The 19,641-nt window shown below is 41.1% G+C and overlaps 1 protein-coding gene across 1 annotated transcript in view; it reads left to right on the top strand.

Moving 5' to 3' along the window:
* Window positions 1-659: 659 nt before the first annotated feature.
* TTC28 (tetratricopeptide repeat domain 28) overlaps window positions 660-19,641 on the top strand; it is a 124,193-nt gene continuing 105,211 nt past the window's right edge. The window contains exons 1-2 of the mRNA XM_062009598.1: window positions 660-853; window positions 5,701-5,979. Coding sequence (XP_061865582.1) covers window positions 761-853; window positions 5,701-5,979 — 372 coding nt within the window. The 5' untranslated portion in view covers window positions 660-760. The remainder of the gene's footprint in view (window positions 854-5,700; window positions 5,980-19,641) is intronic.

Genomic DNA, 19,641 nt, shown 5'->3' with positions numbered 1-19,641 from the left:
CAGCACGAGTCTCCGTTATAATCTGCTTGCCTGTTCATTTCAACAGGCATGGGTCTGCGGCAGTTGGAAAGCCAGTTGTACAAATACAGAAGGAAGGCAAAGGATGAGTGTAGCTACACCTAGTAAGAGCAATGCCACTGGTGTCACTTCTGAAATCTGCAGAGGTATGCTGTGGAACCCTTACCCTCCCACAGCTCCTGAGGCTGCTGCTGCCTTTGGATGATGGTCCTCTACCTTTATGGCAATCCAACCGTGTTGGTGCTGCATCTTCCTTGAAGACACGGCTTGGAAGTATTCGCAGTGAGTCAGCCGAAGAAGCAGGCAGTTTATTCATTTTGTATAGCCTCGGTGGAAGCCGGACTCGCCCTCAGCCTCGCCAGAGCCCCCAGGGCCCGGGCCGCTAGGCGAAGAGCAGGCTGCGTGCGCGGGAGCGGGGCACAGCGGCACGGCCGGCCTCGGGCGGGAGCGGGGCACAGCGGCACGGCCGGCCTCGGGCGGGAGGCCGCTGTCGGCTCGGGGAGGCCGGCCTCCAGCCGCAGGACGTCCGGCGCAGACCCGCGTGGAGCGGGCCAGGCAGCGGCGGGCCGGGGGCGTGTCTGGGGTCCGACCGGAGCCCAGCCCCGGGGGCGGGGCCGAGGCCAGTGCGGTTCCCTCAGAGCCGGGCCCAGAACGTGGCGCCGGGGGGCCGGGCGGCCGGAGCGGGACTGTCCCAGCAGTAGGCGGTGGCGGCGGCCCCCTGAAGAGGAGGAGTCGGAGCGCGATGGAGCAACAGGCGCCGCCGCCCGCCCCGCCGGGGGCCTTAGCGGGGGGCCGAGCTCGGCGGCGACGGGAGCGGGACGCGGAGCTTCCCCGGGTGAGTTGACGCCGGCCGGGCGACCTGCTGTAGTGTCGGTGGGGGCGGCCCGCCCGCCAGGCGGCCGAGGAGGCGGGAAGGAGCCGCCGGGCCGGGCGCGATCCCTGCCCCGGGCGTCAGAGGGAAAGTTGCGGGACGCGGGCGGGCCGCCGTCCGAGTCCGGAGGGGGAGCCCGCGGGACGGGCGCAGGCCCCGCGGTCGGCGCGGAGGCGGACTGAAACCCGGCCGGTGGCGGGGTGAGGTGAGGGGCAGCAGCCACGGCGGGCCGCGGGATGTGCTGGGGCGGCGGGTGCCCGGCGGGGCTCTGGGGCGGCCAGGCCTCGGCTGCAGCCGCGGTCACCCGGCCGAGCGCTCGGCTCCCGTCGCCCCGGACTTCGTGTCGGGCTGAGAGTGGCGCCGCCTTCCCGGGAGCCTGTGCCGCGGCCGGTGGGCCCGGGCCAGCAGCCCCGCCGCCGGGGCCCGGCGGAGCGCAGCGTGCGGGCGAGAGCGCGGCCGCCGCCGAGGGGTCTGAGCGCGGTCAGCGGCGGAGCGAGGCGCTGGGGCGAGCGGGCGGGACAGCTGCTGCCCTCTGCGTGTCTGAGCCTGGAGCTGGCTGGAGTGGCACTCCTGCGCGCGAGAGGCGGCACAACGTGGAAATGATGCTCTCTATGGGCTCTTCGGTAAACTAAAGCTAATCATAGCCTGTTAAAATCTACAAACTTTTTTGGTGTTTCCATAGTACAAAGTGGCACTCAGAGCTCGTTGACCTGTTGAAAGTAACGGTACAGACACAGGCTTTCAAGCAGAGTGTACCTCAGCCAGGCGTGCCGGCCGTTGAAAAAGTTGTCAGTAACTATTATAAGAACTTTGCTCCTGACAGGACTTGAAATCTGGATTCAGTCAGTGCATCCTGAATGACAGACAGTACATGTCCTTGATGAGGTTCTGTTTGTTCACTGGAGTATAGGTTTGCAATTGAGGATGAGATGTTTTATCACTATCAGCAGCCCATGCTCCAGTAAGTTGTTGTTTCAGTCATAGGGATGTCCCTGATTGTCCCCAGTAAACGGGGAGTTGAAGCGGCTAGGTGTCTATGCCTTCTATGTCCTTCCTCCTTTCCTTGGAGCTTTTCATGTTTAATTTTTGGATGTCTTTCATTTTTTCTTGGAGGATTGCACAATCTTAGATAATGTCATTGCTCATATGCTTTCATCTGATGTTGAACAAGAGATCCTCAGGTGCTAATTAAAACCTTTTAAGGTTGAGTTGTTATTTTTTTATAAATGGATGCCTGTGAATATTGAAAGATTTTTGTCAGCAGTAGGGTTGGAAATCTTTATTTTTGGGAGGAGTGGAGTGCCTGATCTAAACACAGTCATGTGTTTTTTTAAGTCCTATATCATACTAGTGTATAAGACTGCTGATTATTATTAGTGATAACATCATTAATGAGTACTATTGATACTCTGTACTAGCCAAATCTTAATCTTCAAGAAGCAAAATCTACTGCTGCAACAGCGTCACTGTTTCTACTGGTTATTGATCAAGTCTTGTTTTCTGGCAGCTTCACTCTAATCACATTATTCCCCTCCTGACTGAAATGAAAAGCTTCTTTCTTGTCCTCTGCGTATCCATCCTTTCCTCCTTACCTGGATACTAGTTACTTCCATTCCTAGTTGCTAGGTCACTTTTTCCTTAGTATACTGTTCTGCTGTTTCTGATAGACTTGGTCCTTGTGATCATTTAAGTGCATCATACAAAAACTGTTCATATTGGCTGTGCCAGAAATGTGAATTGTGCTGCCTGATCTGCCTTTACTTAAATAAGTTGAATTTGTACAGTGGAAGTTTATGTTGATTATTAAATCTCAGGTTTTGTCAGAACTGTAGCACGGAGGTATTGAAGCTAAGAACAAAGCAATGTTCCCAAAAGTTCCTGTAAATGTATATAGATTAAAGCAACGTCTGTTGCTACTATGGCTGACAGCTTTGAAAAGGGAGGCATTTTAAATTGTAACTGTGTGTTTGTGGGGTTGTTTGCTTGCTTGTTAACACAGTTTCCAAGGATCATGGCACAGGATGATCTCTGATGTCATAAACAAAATATCGGTGGTGTCCTTGCACTGTCTCTGTTGCTCATCCTCTGATGTTCACCCTGTGTTTGCCCTCTAATACGTTTCTTAATTTCTGGTTGTTCATTTCCTCAGCTCCTTCTGAAAAACAATGTATGAGAATTCTTTAGACTCTTAGCCTAAATGCATTTCCTTGAGTATTGTGTTGAAATTCAGCTGCTTTCAGAATTTTGTGACATATTTGAGGTCCTTTTAGACTCCAGGTAAAGATTATACATTTATTTGTGTGAAATATCGCTCGGGGTTAAATATCCCACACTCCTAATAGACAATAGCATTTCTGTAAGACTGCATTAGATTTTCTTGCCTGTAATGTCTCTAAAGTCTTGGTTCTAAGTTATATAAAATCAAATGCTTCTGGTAATTTCTAGGAACAAAGACTAGAAATGTAGAAATAAGAACAATGTGAAAATTCATTAGTTGCTTTGACTTTAACGGTTGGAAAGATTACACAGTAGTTTTAAAGGTTTTCCCTTCTGAGAAGAATCTTGCACGACGATGATATGCTTGTTAACTTCAGCGTGTTTCAGAAGTAAGCAGAAATGTAAGTTCTTGGAATTAAGGGAGCTGCTGAAACTACAGAGAGAAAAAAAAAGTAGGTGAAGATGAAAGGAAATGTGAGAAGAATGATATTTCCTTTGGCTTCTCTTATTTTTCTACAGCAAATCAGCTCTACATGTGAATCATGGTACCTCTGGGTAGTTACCTGTGCTGTCCCTGGCAATCAGGGCAACCAACCACATTTCCCTATGGTACTTCCAGTCATCTGTGGCCTTCTGGTGACTAATTGGCTTTCTCAGGGTTTCCTGATACTTGTGTTTGAACATCTACCTATGTAATAGCTGCTGAATAGTTGTATTTTGTTCTTGTACCTTTCCAGGTCAAGGCAAACTGACCACATGATGAATTTTCCGGTGAAATACACACAAATGTGTGAATTATCACATTGCTTGGCATAAAGCAACGTGTTTGGCTCTAATGTTTGCACTGTTACTCAAAGTAGAGTAATTTTCCTGACAGTACGAGGGAATATATGAAGTTCGTCTTTGTAAAATTGGAGTAGCCCAGAAGTGTGCCATTGCATTGAAAGATGTACTGTGTATGGAATGAATTTTCAAGGATGCAGAAATTAATCTTTTATAGTACTGTTCCTAATGATAACTCAAGCTACATAGTAGCTTATGTTAGTGGGAATGCTATATAAAAGGCAACTACAGAAATGAAAGGAACAAAGTTTTTTATTTGGTCTCCTGTAAATAGGACAAGAAACAGTACATTTACTGACACAAAGAGTATTTGGGGTGCATATTAGGAAAAATATTTTAATGGTGAAAATCATGAAGAAGTGTAATGCTATTGGCTGAATAAAACGTGGAATCTCCTTCAGTGATGAGGGAGTTTAAAAACAATTTGAACAAACACCTATCAGAACAAAATGGATACAATCATAAAGAAAAGAGCAGTAGTTTCTAATTTGATGCTTTTCTATTGTTGCTTGGCTTAAGGAAAAAAAATTCTATGGACCATTTTGATGTTTGAGACAGGATGTCAGTTTGCTTCCCTTCCACCTAGAAATGTGCCTTAGCATGCTCTGGTAATGTATTTAAGCCCTACAGTTGTGTTCTGGAAACAATATGTGATATTCTTAGCCTTTTTCAATCTGCAGGACTAATAATGGATGACACCAATCTCAATTCTAGCAGTCTAAACCTTTAGCAAATATTCCCCAAGGACTTTACATGTTACCATACGTACATGTTGCCTAATATGATTACTGTAGAATTCACAATGGTCTCGTCATTGGAGTTATACAAAGATATTCTTGCCGAATTTTTGAGGGTCCTAAAGAGAGACTAGGGTGTACGTGACAAAACCAGTTATTGACTGCAAGTGACTGGCTGAAGAAAGTAGGGAATGTAGAAAGTTAAATGAGCAGAAAGGATGTACCAGAATTAATGGAACTAGGACTTTCTATGGCTCACTTTAAATAATAATCTTTTTAATTAGGAGACTTAAACATGTTGATCTTGTCATTTTATATTGCCTGAAGCTGACAATCCAGGAAGGTGGCTCTGCCAATGACAAGTTTCTGTTGCTAAAATAAATGGTGTGCCTCACTGAATTCTGTGAGTCTACTCAGTTCCAAAGACTTATCCTTCCCATTTATGAACAATTTGCAGCCTACAGGTAGCACAATATAAAGTTTTGTGAGCAGATGTCCCAGTGCAATTTCTTTGGTTTGAGGAGAATTTATACGTTCTTACATTGTCTGTGCATGCATGTGCTTCTGTGTGATCTATGTGTCGAACTTCAGGTGTATCAGCATTATCTTCACATTCACACCTGACATCTATTTGGATAAACTTGTTTATCTGGTGACTATGCTTGATGTTGTAGAATCAAGTAGTATGGCTGAGGAAGAAAAACTTGTGAATATGGGGAGTGCAGCATACTAAAAGAGGCTACAACTAGCCTTATGCTTAAGAAGGCAATTTGTCTTCTAGAAGAGGTCCTTCACAGGGAATTATTTGTTTCATAAGACTCCTTTCTGTAATTTATGTACACCCCAAAATGCCAATAGATAGACAATTTACTTTTTTAAGGATCTGACCTGTGTTTATAGTTTGTTCTGCAGTAATTCTGGGGGCTTTAATTTGTGCTCTCCTGTTTCTGTTTTTGTTTTCTTTTGAGTAGCATCTCTTAACTCATGATTTGTTGTGTCCCCTCCCTTCCCCAGATTTCCTTCTTTGGATCAAAATATTTTGGAAAAAGAGGTCCTGACAGTCCCATGTTGAGCAAAGCTGAATTTGTTGAGAAAGTTCGCCAGAGCAACCAAGCTTGTCATGATGGTGATTTCCACACAGCAATTGTGTTGTACAATGAGGCTCTGGGCGTCGATCCACAGAACTGCATTCTCTACAGCAATCGTTCGGCAGCCTACATGAAAATCCAGCAGTATGACAAGGCCTTGGATGATGCAATCAAAGCACGACTTCTAAATCCCAAATGGCCGAAGGTAGGAAAGTGTATTTGTCTTCTGGGGAAGGAGTAACTCCTTTGGGATCGTTTTTCACATACATCACACCTAACGTAAACAAGTGCTTGTATTTCTGTACTGAAGTCTGGGTTTGCTAAAAGCTCCAGATAATAATATCTTTAAAAGTTGTTTGACATGAATTTTCTGCTGAGTGTTAAACTGTTTTCTATGTAAAAATACTTCTCCCCAGTAGGGGTATGACACTGCTTTACTATTTTAAACCAGCATAGTTTCTAGGTTGTGAAGATTAGATATCTCTCATGTTAAATGTAGTCAGCATTCAGTGGCATCCAGGAACATTTTGTTGCAAAACCTCCTGAGAGAGGTAGTATGGAGATTCTTATTAGTAATGGAGCAGTAAGCTATTTCTAAATAGTGTTAAAATGTGTTTACATGTAGTATATTTTGGATAAACATTTGAAGAAATGTGTATGTTAGCATTCTTAGTAAGATCTGTCTGTGAGAGGAAACATTTTATAAAGAGAAAATGGTGTTGGTTGTCAGTTCTTTCTGGGATTGCTTCTCACTAGCTACAATTGATTTCAGTAACTGACTCTTCCTTGGCTAACCCAGGGCCAGCCCTTCACATGCTCATCAATGTTAATAGCATCTGCTCCAGATGCAATTTCTCACAGTCCTGACTATCCTCTTTAGCTAAAGATGCTATTTAAGAGCAGATTCATAACCCAGGTCCTCTCCTAAGAAATTCTGGCAGGTAGCTGAGGCCAATTGACATGAGAAATTAAAACAAAACTAAGCTGCTTTAGAACCTATTTATATGTTCTTGAATGGCACCCTAATAAGAGAAAACATAGATGAATCAGAGCTGCTGTCTTACAGCTGTACTGTGTGTGTACAACTGATATTCAAGAAAAACACGTCTCCCCCACCCCAGCACCACGAAAAAAAATCTGAATTTTGGACATTTTCTTTTGTATGTAGAAACAGATTTTTTTATTTTGATTGAGCCAAAGGTAATGTCATAAACATGAGATTAATTTCCCTTCAAGGCCTTTCATTAGCCAGCTTGAAGGTCAATAAGATATTGAATGAGAAATGATTTGTAGAGGTCAGAATTTGACTGCATTGTCTGCCTTCATTTACACAGTCATAGTCTCATAAAAATGGCTTGGAGTGTGTCTTGGCTTTTAAAAAGGACCCATCATGCTACTACAGTAATTGAGATAATGGAAACCCACAGCTGAATAAGCTACTTTTTTATCCTCTGTGTGTTGATTGCATCTGGAATTGTAATTTTCACACTCTTCTTACATAGTACTTTCTCTTTGCTTCGGATTGTTGTTTACACAGAAATCATCTGCAATGACTTAGGTTTTAGAAGAAAATGAAAAATTTTGCCAAGCTCTGTCATTAATTTGGCTGCTTCACAATGAGAGTGACTGTTGGCTTGAGGTATCTGCATCTACAAATCAAGGCCAGTCGCTGCCACTATGTCTTCGTTTTGTCTCAGGAATTTGTGTTAATTTGGTGTGGACTAGTTGCTTTAGTTGCTGAATGTGACTGTGCAAGTCTTATCCTAGGAGTTCTCTGTTAAATGTTCCTCTTCAGGTTTTCAGCCCTTTCTGTCCTGTTTCCTCTGTTGCAGATTTGTTAATATGTCTTCAGATTGCCTTTCTTGTTCTTTGTGAATGTCCATTTGAACACTCACTTAAAAGTGGAACTTTGAAAACAATACCTTTCAGTAAAGCTCTACCAAGTTTTGGAGCTGTTAAGAGTGAAATTCTTTCTGCTTTCGACACACCAGCTATAGCAACTGTCCTAGTGTGATTAACATAAGTGAATGTGTAAAATAATGCTAATTACTTGTAGTTATTTTACCACTTGTATTATTTTGTCCACTCATAGGGGATAATGAATTCTGTATCTCTCTCGACTGAGCTGTATCTTAGAAATATTTTTGGCATTTCCATGGAACAGTGACAGAAAACAGCAGTGCAGCAGGAGGAATTTGGTGCCTGCAGTAGCTGGAGCTCTTCGGTTACTCTTCCTCCTTTATGGAAAAGGCACAGAGGAGTCTTTGTTTCTTTTTTATTTAGTTGAAGGACTCAAATATAAATGAGCTTTCTGACTGAACTGGAAAACAAATTTCAGTCTGATGATACTGAGGTGAAGTTATTATTTTTCAATTATTCTTCCCATTTTACTGACAGATAAATGGGGTGGTTACCTATCCCGATTCCTTTATGACATGCCAGTCCTCTGAGTGGTTGCAAGGGGAATGCTAGGTAGCATTACTGTGCTCCTCAACTGTTTCTGATTATTGGGAGCCATGCTTACCCAACAGAAATGCTTGGGAAATCACAGCAGAGATGGGAAATCCTGAAATGGAGGCAGCTTAGGTTTGTGAGGTATCCTCATTTGCAACATTTACATTTTCTAACACATATGTTTGTATTTTTATTGCACAATTAATTCTAATTTTAGCTAAAACAAGGAACAGTGTACTTGCTAAAAGATCTTGCATCTGAAGTTTAACACTTATGTTGCCAAGTTCGATATCAAACCTGCTTTATAGATTTTTTTACATTATTATATAATTTTTATTGATAGACTATAACAGGGAAAATTGAAACTTATGCATACAATATCTAAGCACTTAATTAGCTGGAAGAGGGAACTTAACAGTATAGCTGGTATTTTGTTTGAAAGGCCTAAGTTTTAAATACAGGATCCAGCTTCCTTTTACTTAAGGAGTCATAAATTAATTTGTATTCAAGTTTTCTGAGATTTAAGCCACAAATGCCAATTTCTTTGTTTCTGCCTTTATCTTGGGTATGCAATTTATTAATTCTTACTTTTTCTTAAAAAATCATCAGCATTTACAGTGCTAGTGGGAAATGCCACAATCTGACAAGCGTTTGAAACAAAAGTATTTTCATACTCTGACCTGGACAGTGCATCAAGTTGGTCCTTTCTTCAGATGACAGCAAGCAAAAGCCAAGCAAAAATCATTCTGAAATAAAGCTGTGAAATGAGATGATATAGAAAGTGAGAAAATGGTTATTCTTGCTTTCATGCTTTCAAACACAATTGTCTATTGCTTTGAATTTTCATACAGCTTATTTTTCGTACATCTTATATTAATTTTCATGTAGCTTGTATTTTCAGTTAGGGTCTTGAGTTAATTTAAGTTCCAGTCCCTCCTCCTTCTCCCTGTAGCCCAATTCTCTCAAGAGACATTTTTTTTTCCTCTTTGTTTTTTACTTCTTTAGAATCCTACAAAATCCTACCAAAAAATCAATGTATTTCCTTTAAAGTAACATAACTTTGTTTCCCTTCTTTCCGCATCAGTGGATTGTATCCCCACGTGTGTTCCTCTTAGCGGGGTGTGCTCCCATTGCTGTTATCCTCTTATGAACTTAGTTTTAAAAAGTCTAGATTGTGAAAATCTGTGGCTGAAAATCATTCTCTTAACATGGCTCCTCTCCCCACCCTAAAATATGACTCTCAAACTTTTATTCATGCTGAGTAATAAGCAAGTATACTGTGAATGTTGTGTTGTGTGGCTTTAGCATGTTTATTACAGCACATAAAACTCTTTGTAGTGTTTGAGTGAGTGGAGGGAGTTGGCTTATAATTCTTGCTATTTAAAAAATATTTGGTGTACATATCACTGAAAAGTGAAAAGGTAACAGAATATTTCAGGAATTAAAATGCATTTGGGGAATACCCTGCAGGTTAATCAGATCAGACTCATTTTGTTCTTTCATTTACCACCAAACAATTTTCTTTATTTTGCTGTTGTTTAGTCTCTTGAAAATTTGTATTCAGTTTCTCTTCACAGCTGTGCAGCCTGACTATATTAGGCATGGTAAATGAAAATGAAGGATATGTATTCTGGGTCACTGTCACCTCACATTATATGTGGTGGCTTAAATAATGTAAATTTGTGGTTAATTCTGACGTAAAAAGTAGATTTCACAGACAGTTGCAGATGTGTTCAAATTCAACCCTCAGTTACAAGTACAGAGTTGGTCTCAGTGCTGTGATGGCTAACAGAAAGTTGGGAAAAGCCTGTAAAGTGTGTTGTTTTCACTAATCACAAGTAAAACCATTCCACTGAAGGCTATAGGAATAGCTTTGTCAAGTCTCCTAAGAATTGTGGCACAATTATATTCTGCCTGAGCCTAAGCAGACTTTTGTTGAATTGTGACTACTTGTTACTAATGGATGCTATAGACAAACAAGCATGTTGAAGAGAGCAACGTGATAATTTGTGTATTTTGGGAGTGATTTTGTTTAGATTGTGCAAGAGACTTATTTAAGACTGTTTATGCTTATATGCCAAATTATTCCAAGCGTAATGCAGCTATAAGTGGAAGTATTTTGCTTTCTTGAACCTGAGTCTCTGTTCTTGATCAGGGTAGCCCTAGATTTAGCTGGTGAGACTTCTTTTCAAACATCACAAAAACCATTAATTTCACGATCTAACTTCAAATCTTTAATTACCATCCAAGTTTTTATCACTTGATTTTTATTATTTTAGACAGATAGCTGGGGAAATACTGGACAAGTTGTGCAGGAAGAACTGTGAGTTGCTCCAGGAAACGAAACGTGTATACTCAGTGATAGGAGTCAGAAATGGTGACTGTTTTGCATATAGTGAGATTCTACTTTCTCTGTAAGACCAGCTAAAACCGAAGAAATAACAAAAGTATCTATCCATTTACCCTCTCTTTGCTCATGAGTTCTGGTGGTGATAACTCTTCCTTCTTACAGAAAGAATCCCCATTCTGTGGTCCCAGTTTTCCAGAGCCTCTGGAGCAGTGTTGTTCTCATACTGCTGCTCTCACTACCTTGCTCCTGAAACCACTGGCACACACGTGTGTGCATATGTTGTTTGAATCTTTCTTTCTCTCTTTTCTTTTGTCTTAACCTCCTTTGTGTCACACAGTCACTTACTGGCCAATTGATTGTTAGAGAATGAGCTAATGTTTTGCAGTTATCTCCTGTTTGGCTTTTGTGCAACTGGCAGAGGAACATCCTCCTGCAGTGTTCATATTTGTTGTCAAACTAAACTGAAGTCGATGGGAAGCCTGGCTAAATACGGCATGCAGATCTTGCCCTTCGATAACCTTTTGTGGTATTGAAATTGTCAGAAACAGCAGCTTGAATGTGCCTCTAAAAATATTTGCAGCATGGCTTGAATGATCCGGTATGCATCTGAATGTGTCATGCTGTTTAAAAAGTGCTGTTTCTAATCTTGTATAAATACTGAAGAAACATGGGGAATATCATAGAACCATAGAATGATAGGGGTTGGAAGGGACCTTTAGAGATCATCCAGTCCAACCCCCCTGCAGAAGCAGGTCAACCTAGATCAGGTTGCATAGGAACATGTCCAGGCAGGCCTTGAAGACCTCCAAGGAAGGAGCCTCCACAACCCCTCTGGGCAGCCTGTGCCAGGGCTCCCTCACCTCACAGTGAAATAGTTTTTTCTTATATTTAAGTGGAACTTTTTGTGTTCCAGCTTCATCCCGTTACCCCTTGTCCTGTTGTTGGCTACTATAGAAAAAAGAGATGTCCCAGCCTCCTGACACCCACCCTTTAGATATTTATAAATGTTAATAAGATCTCTCCTCAATCTCCTCTTTTCTAGTCTAAACAGCCCCAATTCCTACAGCCTTTCCTCATATGAAAGGTGTTCCAGTCCCCTGATCATCTTGGTGGCCCTACGCTGGCCTCTCTCCAGCAGTTCCCTGTCCCTCTTGAGCTGCGGAGCCCAGAACTGGACACAGGACTCCAGATGAGGCCTCACCAGGGCAGAGTAGAGAGGGAGAAGAACCTCCATTGACCCACTCTTCTTGATGTATCCCAGGATGCCACTGGCCTTCTTGACCATGAGGGCGCATTGCTGGCTCAGGTACACTCTGTCCCCTCATCCAGGTCCTTGATGAAAACGTTGAACAAGACTGGCCTCAGAACCCATCCCTGTGGAACTCCACTGGCCAGAGGCCTCCAACTCAATTCTGTGCCATTGATCACCACCCTCTGGGCTCTGTCATTCAGCAGCTCTCCATCCACCTCACTGTCTACTCATCCAAGCCACACTGCCTGAGCTTTCTGATGAGGATGTTATGGGAGACAGTGTCAAAAGCCTTGCTGAAGTCAAGGTACATCCGCTGCTCCTCCCTCATCTAGCCAGCTGGTTATGCTCTCATAGAAGGCATCAGGTTGGTCAAACAGGATTTCCCCTTGGTGAAGCCATGTTGACTCCCCCTGATAACCATCTTATCCTTCATATGTTCAGTGATAACATTCAGGATGAGTTGTTCCATCACTCTTCCAGGGATGGAGGTGAGGCTGACTGGCCTGTAGTTTCCTGGGTTGTCCTTCTTGCCCTCATATGCAAAGGTAACACTTGAAACTTTTTTTTTTTTCCCCCAAATATTCAAAGAAAACCTTGAATGACAGATTTTTTTTTGGTGATATTCAATGAGGCAATATGATAAAAAGACCCATTATCATCAAAGATCTGTTTTCTGCCCTTCAAACAGAGATAAAGTTTTTGAAATCCTCTACTTCAATTCAATGTCTGAATCTGCACCTGTCAAAAATGCTTCAGAATCAACAGTTACTTGGGTATATCTGTTATGTTTTATTGACTGGGCTTGGCTGTGTTAGTCCAAATATACAAAGTACTCCAAAGGGTACATACTCAACCTGTGTCCTGTGCTCATAGTTTTTGTTCTGCTAGACCCAGCTACACACATAGTGTGTAGCAACATATTTCTGGTCCCTGTTTAAATGAAAGATTCAGTCCCGTGCAGTATGTTCTGCTGTACTTTTGAGATACTTTTACCCGATGCTTTATAATATAAATGTATTGCAGTTTTTGTTTGGTAGAGCAACATTTTGATATTTATATGTTCATATTAAAAAAAGGAATTTTTCATTAAAACCCCCCCAAGTCTTCTGTTCTCTAGCTGCTGTTTCTAATAACCCCTGTGGGGGGCTGGTTCACATCTTCACATTCTCTGAGATTTTATGAAGCATTTTCTGAGTTCAGACTTTCTTTGGGGGTTGGGGAATGACAATATCTTAAAAAAAATATTTCTAGTATTACAGAATGACAACATTGCTGAGGTTGGAAGAGGCCTCTGGAGAGTGACTATTCCAGCACCTCCTGTTCAAAGCAGTGTCAGCTAGAGCAGGTTGTCCAGGATGTTGTTGCAAGATACCCAAGGTATATAGAACAGCTCATTCTTACAATAAAATAATAATATCGGAATAAATTGAAAGCTGATGTATTTAAAGTTGATGCAAATAAATATTACTTTCAAATACTCTCTTCTTGATCTGTGAGAGCTGATTATCAGAGTGTATTATTGAAGCTATCATCTTAGAATTATAAAATTGGTTTGGTTGGAAGACACCTTTAAGCTCCTCAAGTCTTCCTTTCAGGTAGTTGTAGAGAGTGTTTAGGTCCCATCAGCTTCCTTTTCTGCAGACTGAACACGCCCAGTGATCTCAGCCATTCATCATAAGACGAAAATGTTCAGAACAGAGTAGATGGATGAGAAATAAACTTTAATTTCTGGTCTCATGAGTCGCTCCTTAATGCAATTTTTTTGGAGGACAGGGAAGGATTGTTTGCATCCTCAGATTTCTCTTTCCCATGTCACTCTCAGAAGCATCCCTTGCAGACAGCCACTGGCAGGGACCAGCCTGGGTGGAGTACTCATATTTCCTGTGACTTGAGTTCCTAATGGTGTGTTTTGGTTTGTGTTAGGATGAAAACATTCAATATTTGTAAGGTTAGGAGCAAACACTTCATTTGCTATTTTAAGATGTGGTGGCTGAGATGTTCTTTGTCCAAGTCACACAGCCATTTCCGCAGGCTTGTAAGTTTTAAGTGAGTCCAGCTATCAGTCAAATGAACAGTCCTTTTAAAAGGAAAAGGGACACTTGCTTGTCCTCTTGTACTTCTTTTGACTACTTGCATATTATTATAAATGTACTCTCATGTGCTGTGGCAATCGGTAACAACCTAAAAGTTTCTCAATGAATTGCAAGTACGGTGCCCACCCTCAGTTGCATGTAAAACTTTTGAGCAAAGAATGTGACTTGACCACATAACTTTTTTCATGAATAGACCTCTTGTTTTTAATTTGATGAGCAAGGAACTTTCCAGTCCTGTCCTCTGGCTTACAATCTGTCTTTAATTTGCAGAAAGATGCATTCCAGGTTTTCAGACGCAAAACTGTTAAACAGCTTTTTTTTTTCTCAGCTTTGCTAAAACTTGGTGTGTGACATTACCCTGAGACTTGTGTGTTTGTTCCCGTCTTTTCATTTCACAGAATCACAGCAAAGTTGAAGCTGGATGGAACTTCTGGACATCGTGTAGTGCAGCCCCCACTGCTGAAAGCAGGGTCAGCTAGAGCAGATTGTTCCAGGAGTATCTCCAAGGATGGAGACTCCATGACCTCCCTGGGCACCCTGTTCCAGTGTTTGACCACCCTCACCAAAAAGCTTTTTCTTATGTTTAAATGGAATTTCTTATATTGCAATTTGTGCCCATTGCCTCTTGTCCATTCACTGGATACCACTGAGAAGACCCTCCTTCTGTTCTCTTGCTGTCCCCCATCAGTCAGTCATACACATTAGTAAGACTCCCACTCCACTGCAACTTTCCTTCTCCAGGTTAGACAACGGAAGGTATCTCAACCTCTGCTCATATGACTGATGCTTCAGTCACTTAATCATCTTTTCCTTAACTTGGTCCAGTCTGTGTCTCTCTATTGTACTGAGGAGCCCAGAACTGGTCACAGCACTTCAGATGTGCTTTTATCTTATTATATATAGGGTTTTTTGTGACTTTTGTTTTCAGTGCCTACTTCCCATCCCTTCCATTGCTTCCTTTCAAGAAATTTATTTTTCTGGTAGAGTCAAACTGGACCGTGTACCAAACTGAGCATCACTAATCCAGTGGCAGAAGCATGCTTGATATCTTTGTCTATTGTTTATCATGATTACGGGACTGCAATTGTCTCAACTTTCTGCACCCTCTCCCTTTCTTAGTGCTGCTTTCTGATAACACTCTGGAATATAACAGTAAGTTTGTGTACCCTTTACAGTAAGATGTGTACATAACTTTATCCCTGCATTTCATGTAACACATTCTTACTGTCTTTGAAGTGAGTGGAATAGTTCTATTCTTATTTTTCCAGCAGGAAAACAGGGAGAGTATTTGTTCTGTTGTTTAGTGGTAACTTGTGGTAGTGCCAAGCCATGCTGTTGTATCTATATAACATGGCCTTGCTAGTGTGGATCTTAAAGTAGCACAGCTGTGTGACTGGAGTGCTGTAACCTGAGCTACAGCATCTGGCCTTGAGCATTGCATCACATTGATGTGGCTGTGTTGCACGTGATTCTGGACTGGTATCTAGACATATTTTGAGCAATTTTTTAAAGGTTCAATAGGGAGTCTGTGAAATATTAAGTTTAACCCAGGTTCTAGTTACAGGATCGTCCTTTTCTCTGTGTCAGATTTTTTCTTGTTAGATATTTAAATCATAGAACCATAGAACGGTAAGGGTTGGAAGGGACCTTTAGAGATCATCTAGTCCAACCCTCATGTTGTATTTTGTCAGCTTTTTGATGTTAACATTTCTCCTAACAGTGAAGTTCACTGAAGAAGTGTACTATTCCTTTCCTGCATGAGAAGTGATGGTTAATGGTATGGCTAGGGGAAAGCTGTTGTGCAGGTAAGCTGTATAGGTACTCACCTTCCCTAAATTCTTAAAATCACAAAGAGCAGCAGTATGACATGGGAGCAGTGGGAAGAGGATGACAGGTGGGTGACACTACAGTTATATAGTTCTAAAAATATATAAATCTTCTCCTGTGTAACGGTTGTCTTTCTGAGATGAATATACAGGAAAAACTACTCCTTTCTTAGAAATCAGCTTACTGCCTTAGAATTTATAAACCTCACAGAGATACTTGAGCTATCAGCTCTTCAGTGGCTTCTTTTTTCAATTTGCTTATGTTTGAAAATTCTTCATGTTTTTCTCAGCATGCAAGAATTGAGTTTCCTCATCTTGGAGACTGAGTTTCTCAATATTATCATAACTGTGACTCAGTCTGAAGCTGAGGAATTGTGGAGTTATAATGAACAGAGCACACATGAGAGGGCGCTCCGTGCTTAGATATTTCGGGAGTACTGACTAGGATCTAATTTAAGTTCTACATAGGTAGTCACAGCTTTTAGATATTTCTAAGAGTTATTTCATTGTTTTGTTTTGCTTTGTTGTGACTTTTTTTTTTTTTTCCCAATGTTCACATTGTTCATACTGCTTTTACTTTTTCTTTGATATCAAACTGGATATGGCTGCCAGGAGAGTGCTAATAAATCCAGCTCCCCGAGACTATAATGTGTGTCATTGATGCAGAGCAATGGAAACAGAGCAACTCTGTCCAATATATATGCTTTCTTGGATGATTTGCTTTAAAACTTGTGTTACATATACATTTCTATAGACACTTTCTTAGCATTTTTATTGTTTGCTCTATTTTCTGTTAACATTGTGTCTGTTAGCCCCTTACTGCCATTTATGTTCCTATTGCTACTTTTCTGTTACTTCCTGCTTTGATTAATTGTATCACCAACAGCCATGACTCAAATTGCTTTGGTTTTGTTCTCCATCAGATAGTCCTGTTTTTGTTAGATGTTTAGCATTCTAGATTTATACTGACTCTCCTAATTTGTGATGTAGTTCTGGCTGTCCAAGGATGAGCAGCATTAGGGTTTTTGAACAGCATAAGGGAGAATGTCTTAGATGTTGTGGATTAAAAGGACTGCAATGAGACTTCCTATTACTTGAGAGCTACCAATAGGTGGCTGTATGTCAATGAAGAACAAGAGGAGATTCTAGGATGCTGGGATGGATTCTTCTTTAATAGGTAAGAATGCCCTGGGAAACATGTTGGTTTTTTGGGATGTTTTGGGTTTTTTTTGGAGTGTACAGTCTGATACATCGCAATGTGTCTGGACACCACTGAATCCTCATCTCAGACCTCCAGCCTCAACCAGTGTCTGAGGAAATTAAATGAGAGTATGGGAGGACAAGTAGATGAGAGAAAATAAGATAAAAGGAGGAAGCAGAAAATTGCCAAGACTGACAAGTCAGTAGGAGATGCTTAAGTGTTTACATGGTATACTGCACTGTGCCAAGAAAACCCAACTAATTATAACAGTGGGGCTTGCTGAGAGCTACCTAACAACTGAGGGGTAGGTGCATGGCTTAACGGTTTTGCCTTGCTGGCCTTTCAGCACACACCAGGGGTTTATTCAGGTAACATTATTTCTACCATCTCACTTCCCTGTAGCTGAGTAGGATGTGAATTGTATGTAATAATGTGAAAGTGTGAAATGCAGCGCAGGGATAATTGCTGCATTAAGCACTGACATTTTCAGAGTCAAAAGCATGGTGACAATTCAAACTAATGAAAACAGGGAAGAAATTTGTAGCAATTCTTATTATTTCTGTAATTCAGGGTTTTTTCCCCTCAAAGTCACTGCTCTCCATTTGTAATTTAGAATTTTGTCACCAAACGCTGTATGTGATGGATAAGTTTTTCATTGGGTGTTGTTAAAAGTCCTGTTCAATATGCTTGAATAGGCCTGTAACTGAAAAGTATTCCTTTAGTTTTCTTTTGTCGTGGAACAAATGCAGTGCAGTCATGTGTTAGACAGAGCTCTGCTTACTTCCCCTAGTGGAAAACCTGTTTTTTTTTATCTGGACTAATGTTAAATTTATGGGTTTATGATGCATTTTTAATGGACTTCCTAACAAATGTACACCAAGTCCTTGTTATTCTGGATGCTAATAAAGAGAGAATGTACTTTGATGAAACCTTTGTTAATAGAAGCTTATTTCATGTACTTCTACACATGTACATGTATAGAAGCTTATATATACTTCACAAATGTGACGTATAAAGAAACTTTCTTTAAACACTGCATTAAATACATACTTTGGGCATAATTTTCCATCCTTTTTTAGTTTTTATGTATGTGCATTTCTATTCATACCAAATTCCTGCTAGCATTTTTGTTATGAAGTCCTGTAATGAGTAGTTACAGATATATCTTTATGTAAAATTGTTGTATAGCATGCAATTCTCAATATGTCTCAGCTTACTGAATATTCTTCTTTATTGACCTTGCTTATGCTGCTGTTAGATGTTTAGCTGTAGTTATGCTGTGTCTTTCAGATGCTAGAGGCAGATCCAAAATGAGGGTCATAAAACAGAGTGGAAGACAAACATGACAATTTACCTTTAAAGCACACGCAGAGCATGTCTGTTCCAAAAGCAATCCTTCATGACTGTTCTGACTGCAAGATGGTATGCCTTTGTATGATCATAGCAAGCCTAGGCACATCTAGTGGAGAGGTGTGTTTAAAATCTTGCTGAGAACACAGGAAATGTGTCTGTCAATGCTGTCATCAGTTCAAACTAAATTCCTTATTACAGGATTTATTCCGTCATCTTCAATTTTTGTTCTGTTTGAAAAAGAACAAATAATGTTAATAACATGAACAACTTCCACAGTATAGAATAGGGTGGAAAAAGCCTTCTCCTGTCTCTTTGAATGCTCTGTTCCCTTCAGCTAATACACGGTGAATAGCAACTCTTCTTCCATAAGAACTGCCATGTGGGATCAGATTGAAGGTGTACATAAGAGAGTTTAAACTCTGGTGGGTATGAGATGTGTAAGAGAGCAGGATGTGTGGGGTAAACATTTTGCTAGAAAATATTTCTGTTTGATAGCTGTCAAAGAAACTGAGGGGCTTTCTGACCCAGAGGTTGCACCTGAGCTGTTGTGTTTTCGTTATCACTGCTGGACTTCTCAAGAATGTATTCATTTCTGAGACCATTTGTCTTACAGAACTATAACACTTAGTCAAATTTATTATTGTAATTTCTCTAAAATTGTGTGTGAAAAGACCAATGAAGGTGTTTCTATTTGTGTGACTGTGGTGGGTTTTGGGTTGCGTGTTGCTGCCAGCTCCCCTGTCATGGGGCAGCACTGGGGGGGTCCTGCCTGTGTCCATCCAGCTCTTGGGATAATTCAGGGCAGAAATTATGGAAGATTATTTTGTTGTTATTGTTTCTCAGAACGTATTCTGTCTTCATTGGTCCAAAATAAAAAGTAATGATTCTACCTGGCTTTTCTTTTACCAGATGGGTAGGAACTGGAAAAGAAACAATCCAATACTTGATTTCATTGTAAATGTAACCTTTATCCTCCCTCAGTTATTACAAAGGAATACATGTAAACTTCTTGCTTATCTTTTGCTTTTCATTGCTTGGGCATCTTGTTTTTGCCTCAGACAGTTCTCCTGCAGTGAGCCACGGTGTTGTTGGAGGTTTGTAATCACTAATAGCGATTTATTTTAATGACAGTTTCCCTGAATCCTCTCCCATGCTTTTCGAGATATATGTCAGGCTTCAAGGCCTCTTACTCATTTCAGTCTTTGCTAGGAACTTGGACTGGTAGTTTTACTCCAGAGAAATCAGATGTGCTACATTCTCATGTTTATTTTATGTTGATACATTTCGTTAAGTTACCATTTGTTACCACAAGGTTCAAGGAAATTACTTTTCATTGTG

This window comes from Colius striatus, chromosome 17, assembly GCF_028858725.1.
Source record: "Colius striatus isolate bColStr4 chromosome 17, bColStr4.1.hap1, whole genome shotgun sequence".
Classification (NCBI taxonomy): Eukaryota; Metazoa; Chordata; class Aves; order Coliiformes; family Coliidae; genus Colius; species Colius striatus.
Note: the sequence above shows the minus strand (reverse complement) of the source record. Positions and strands in the feature narration are given on the sequence as shown.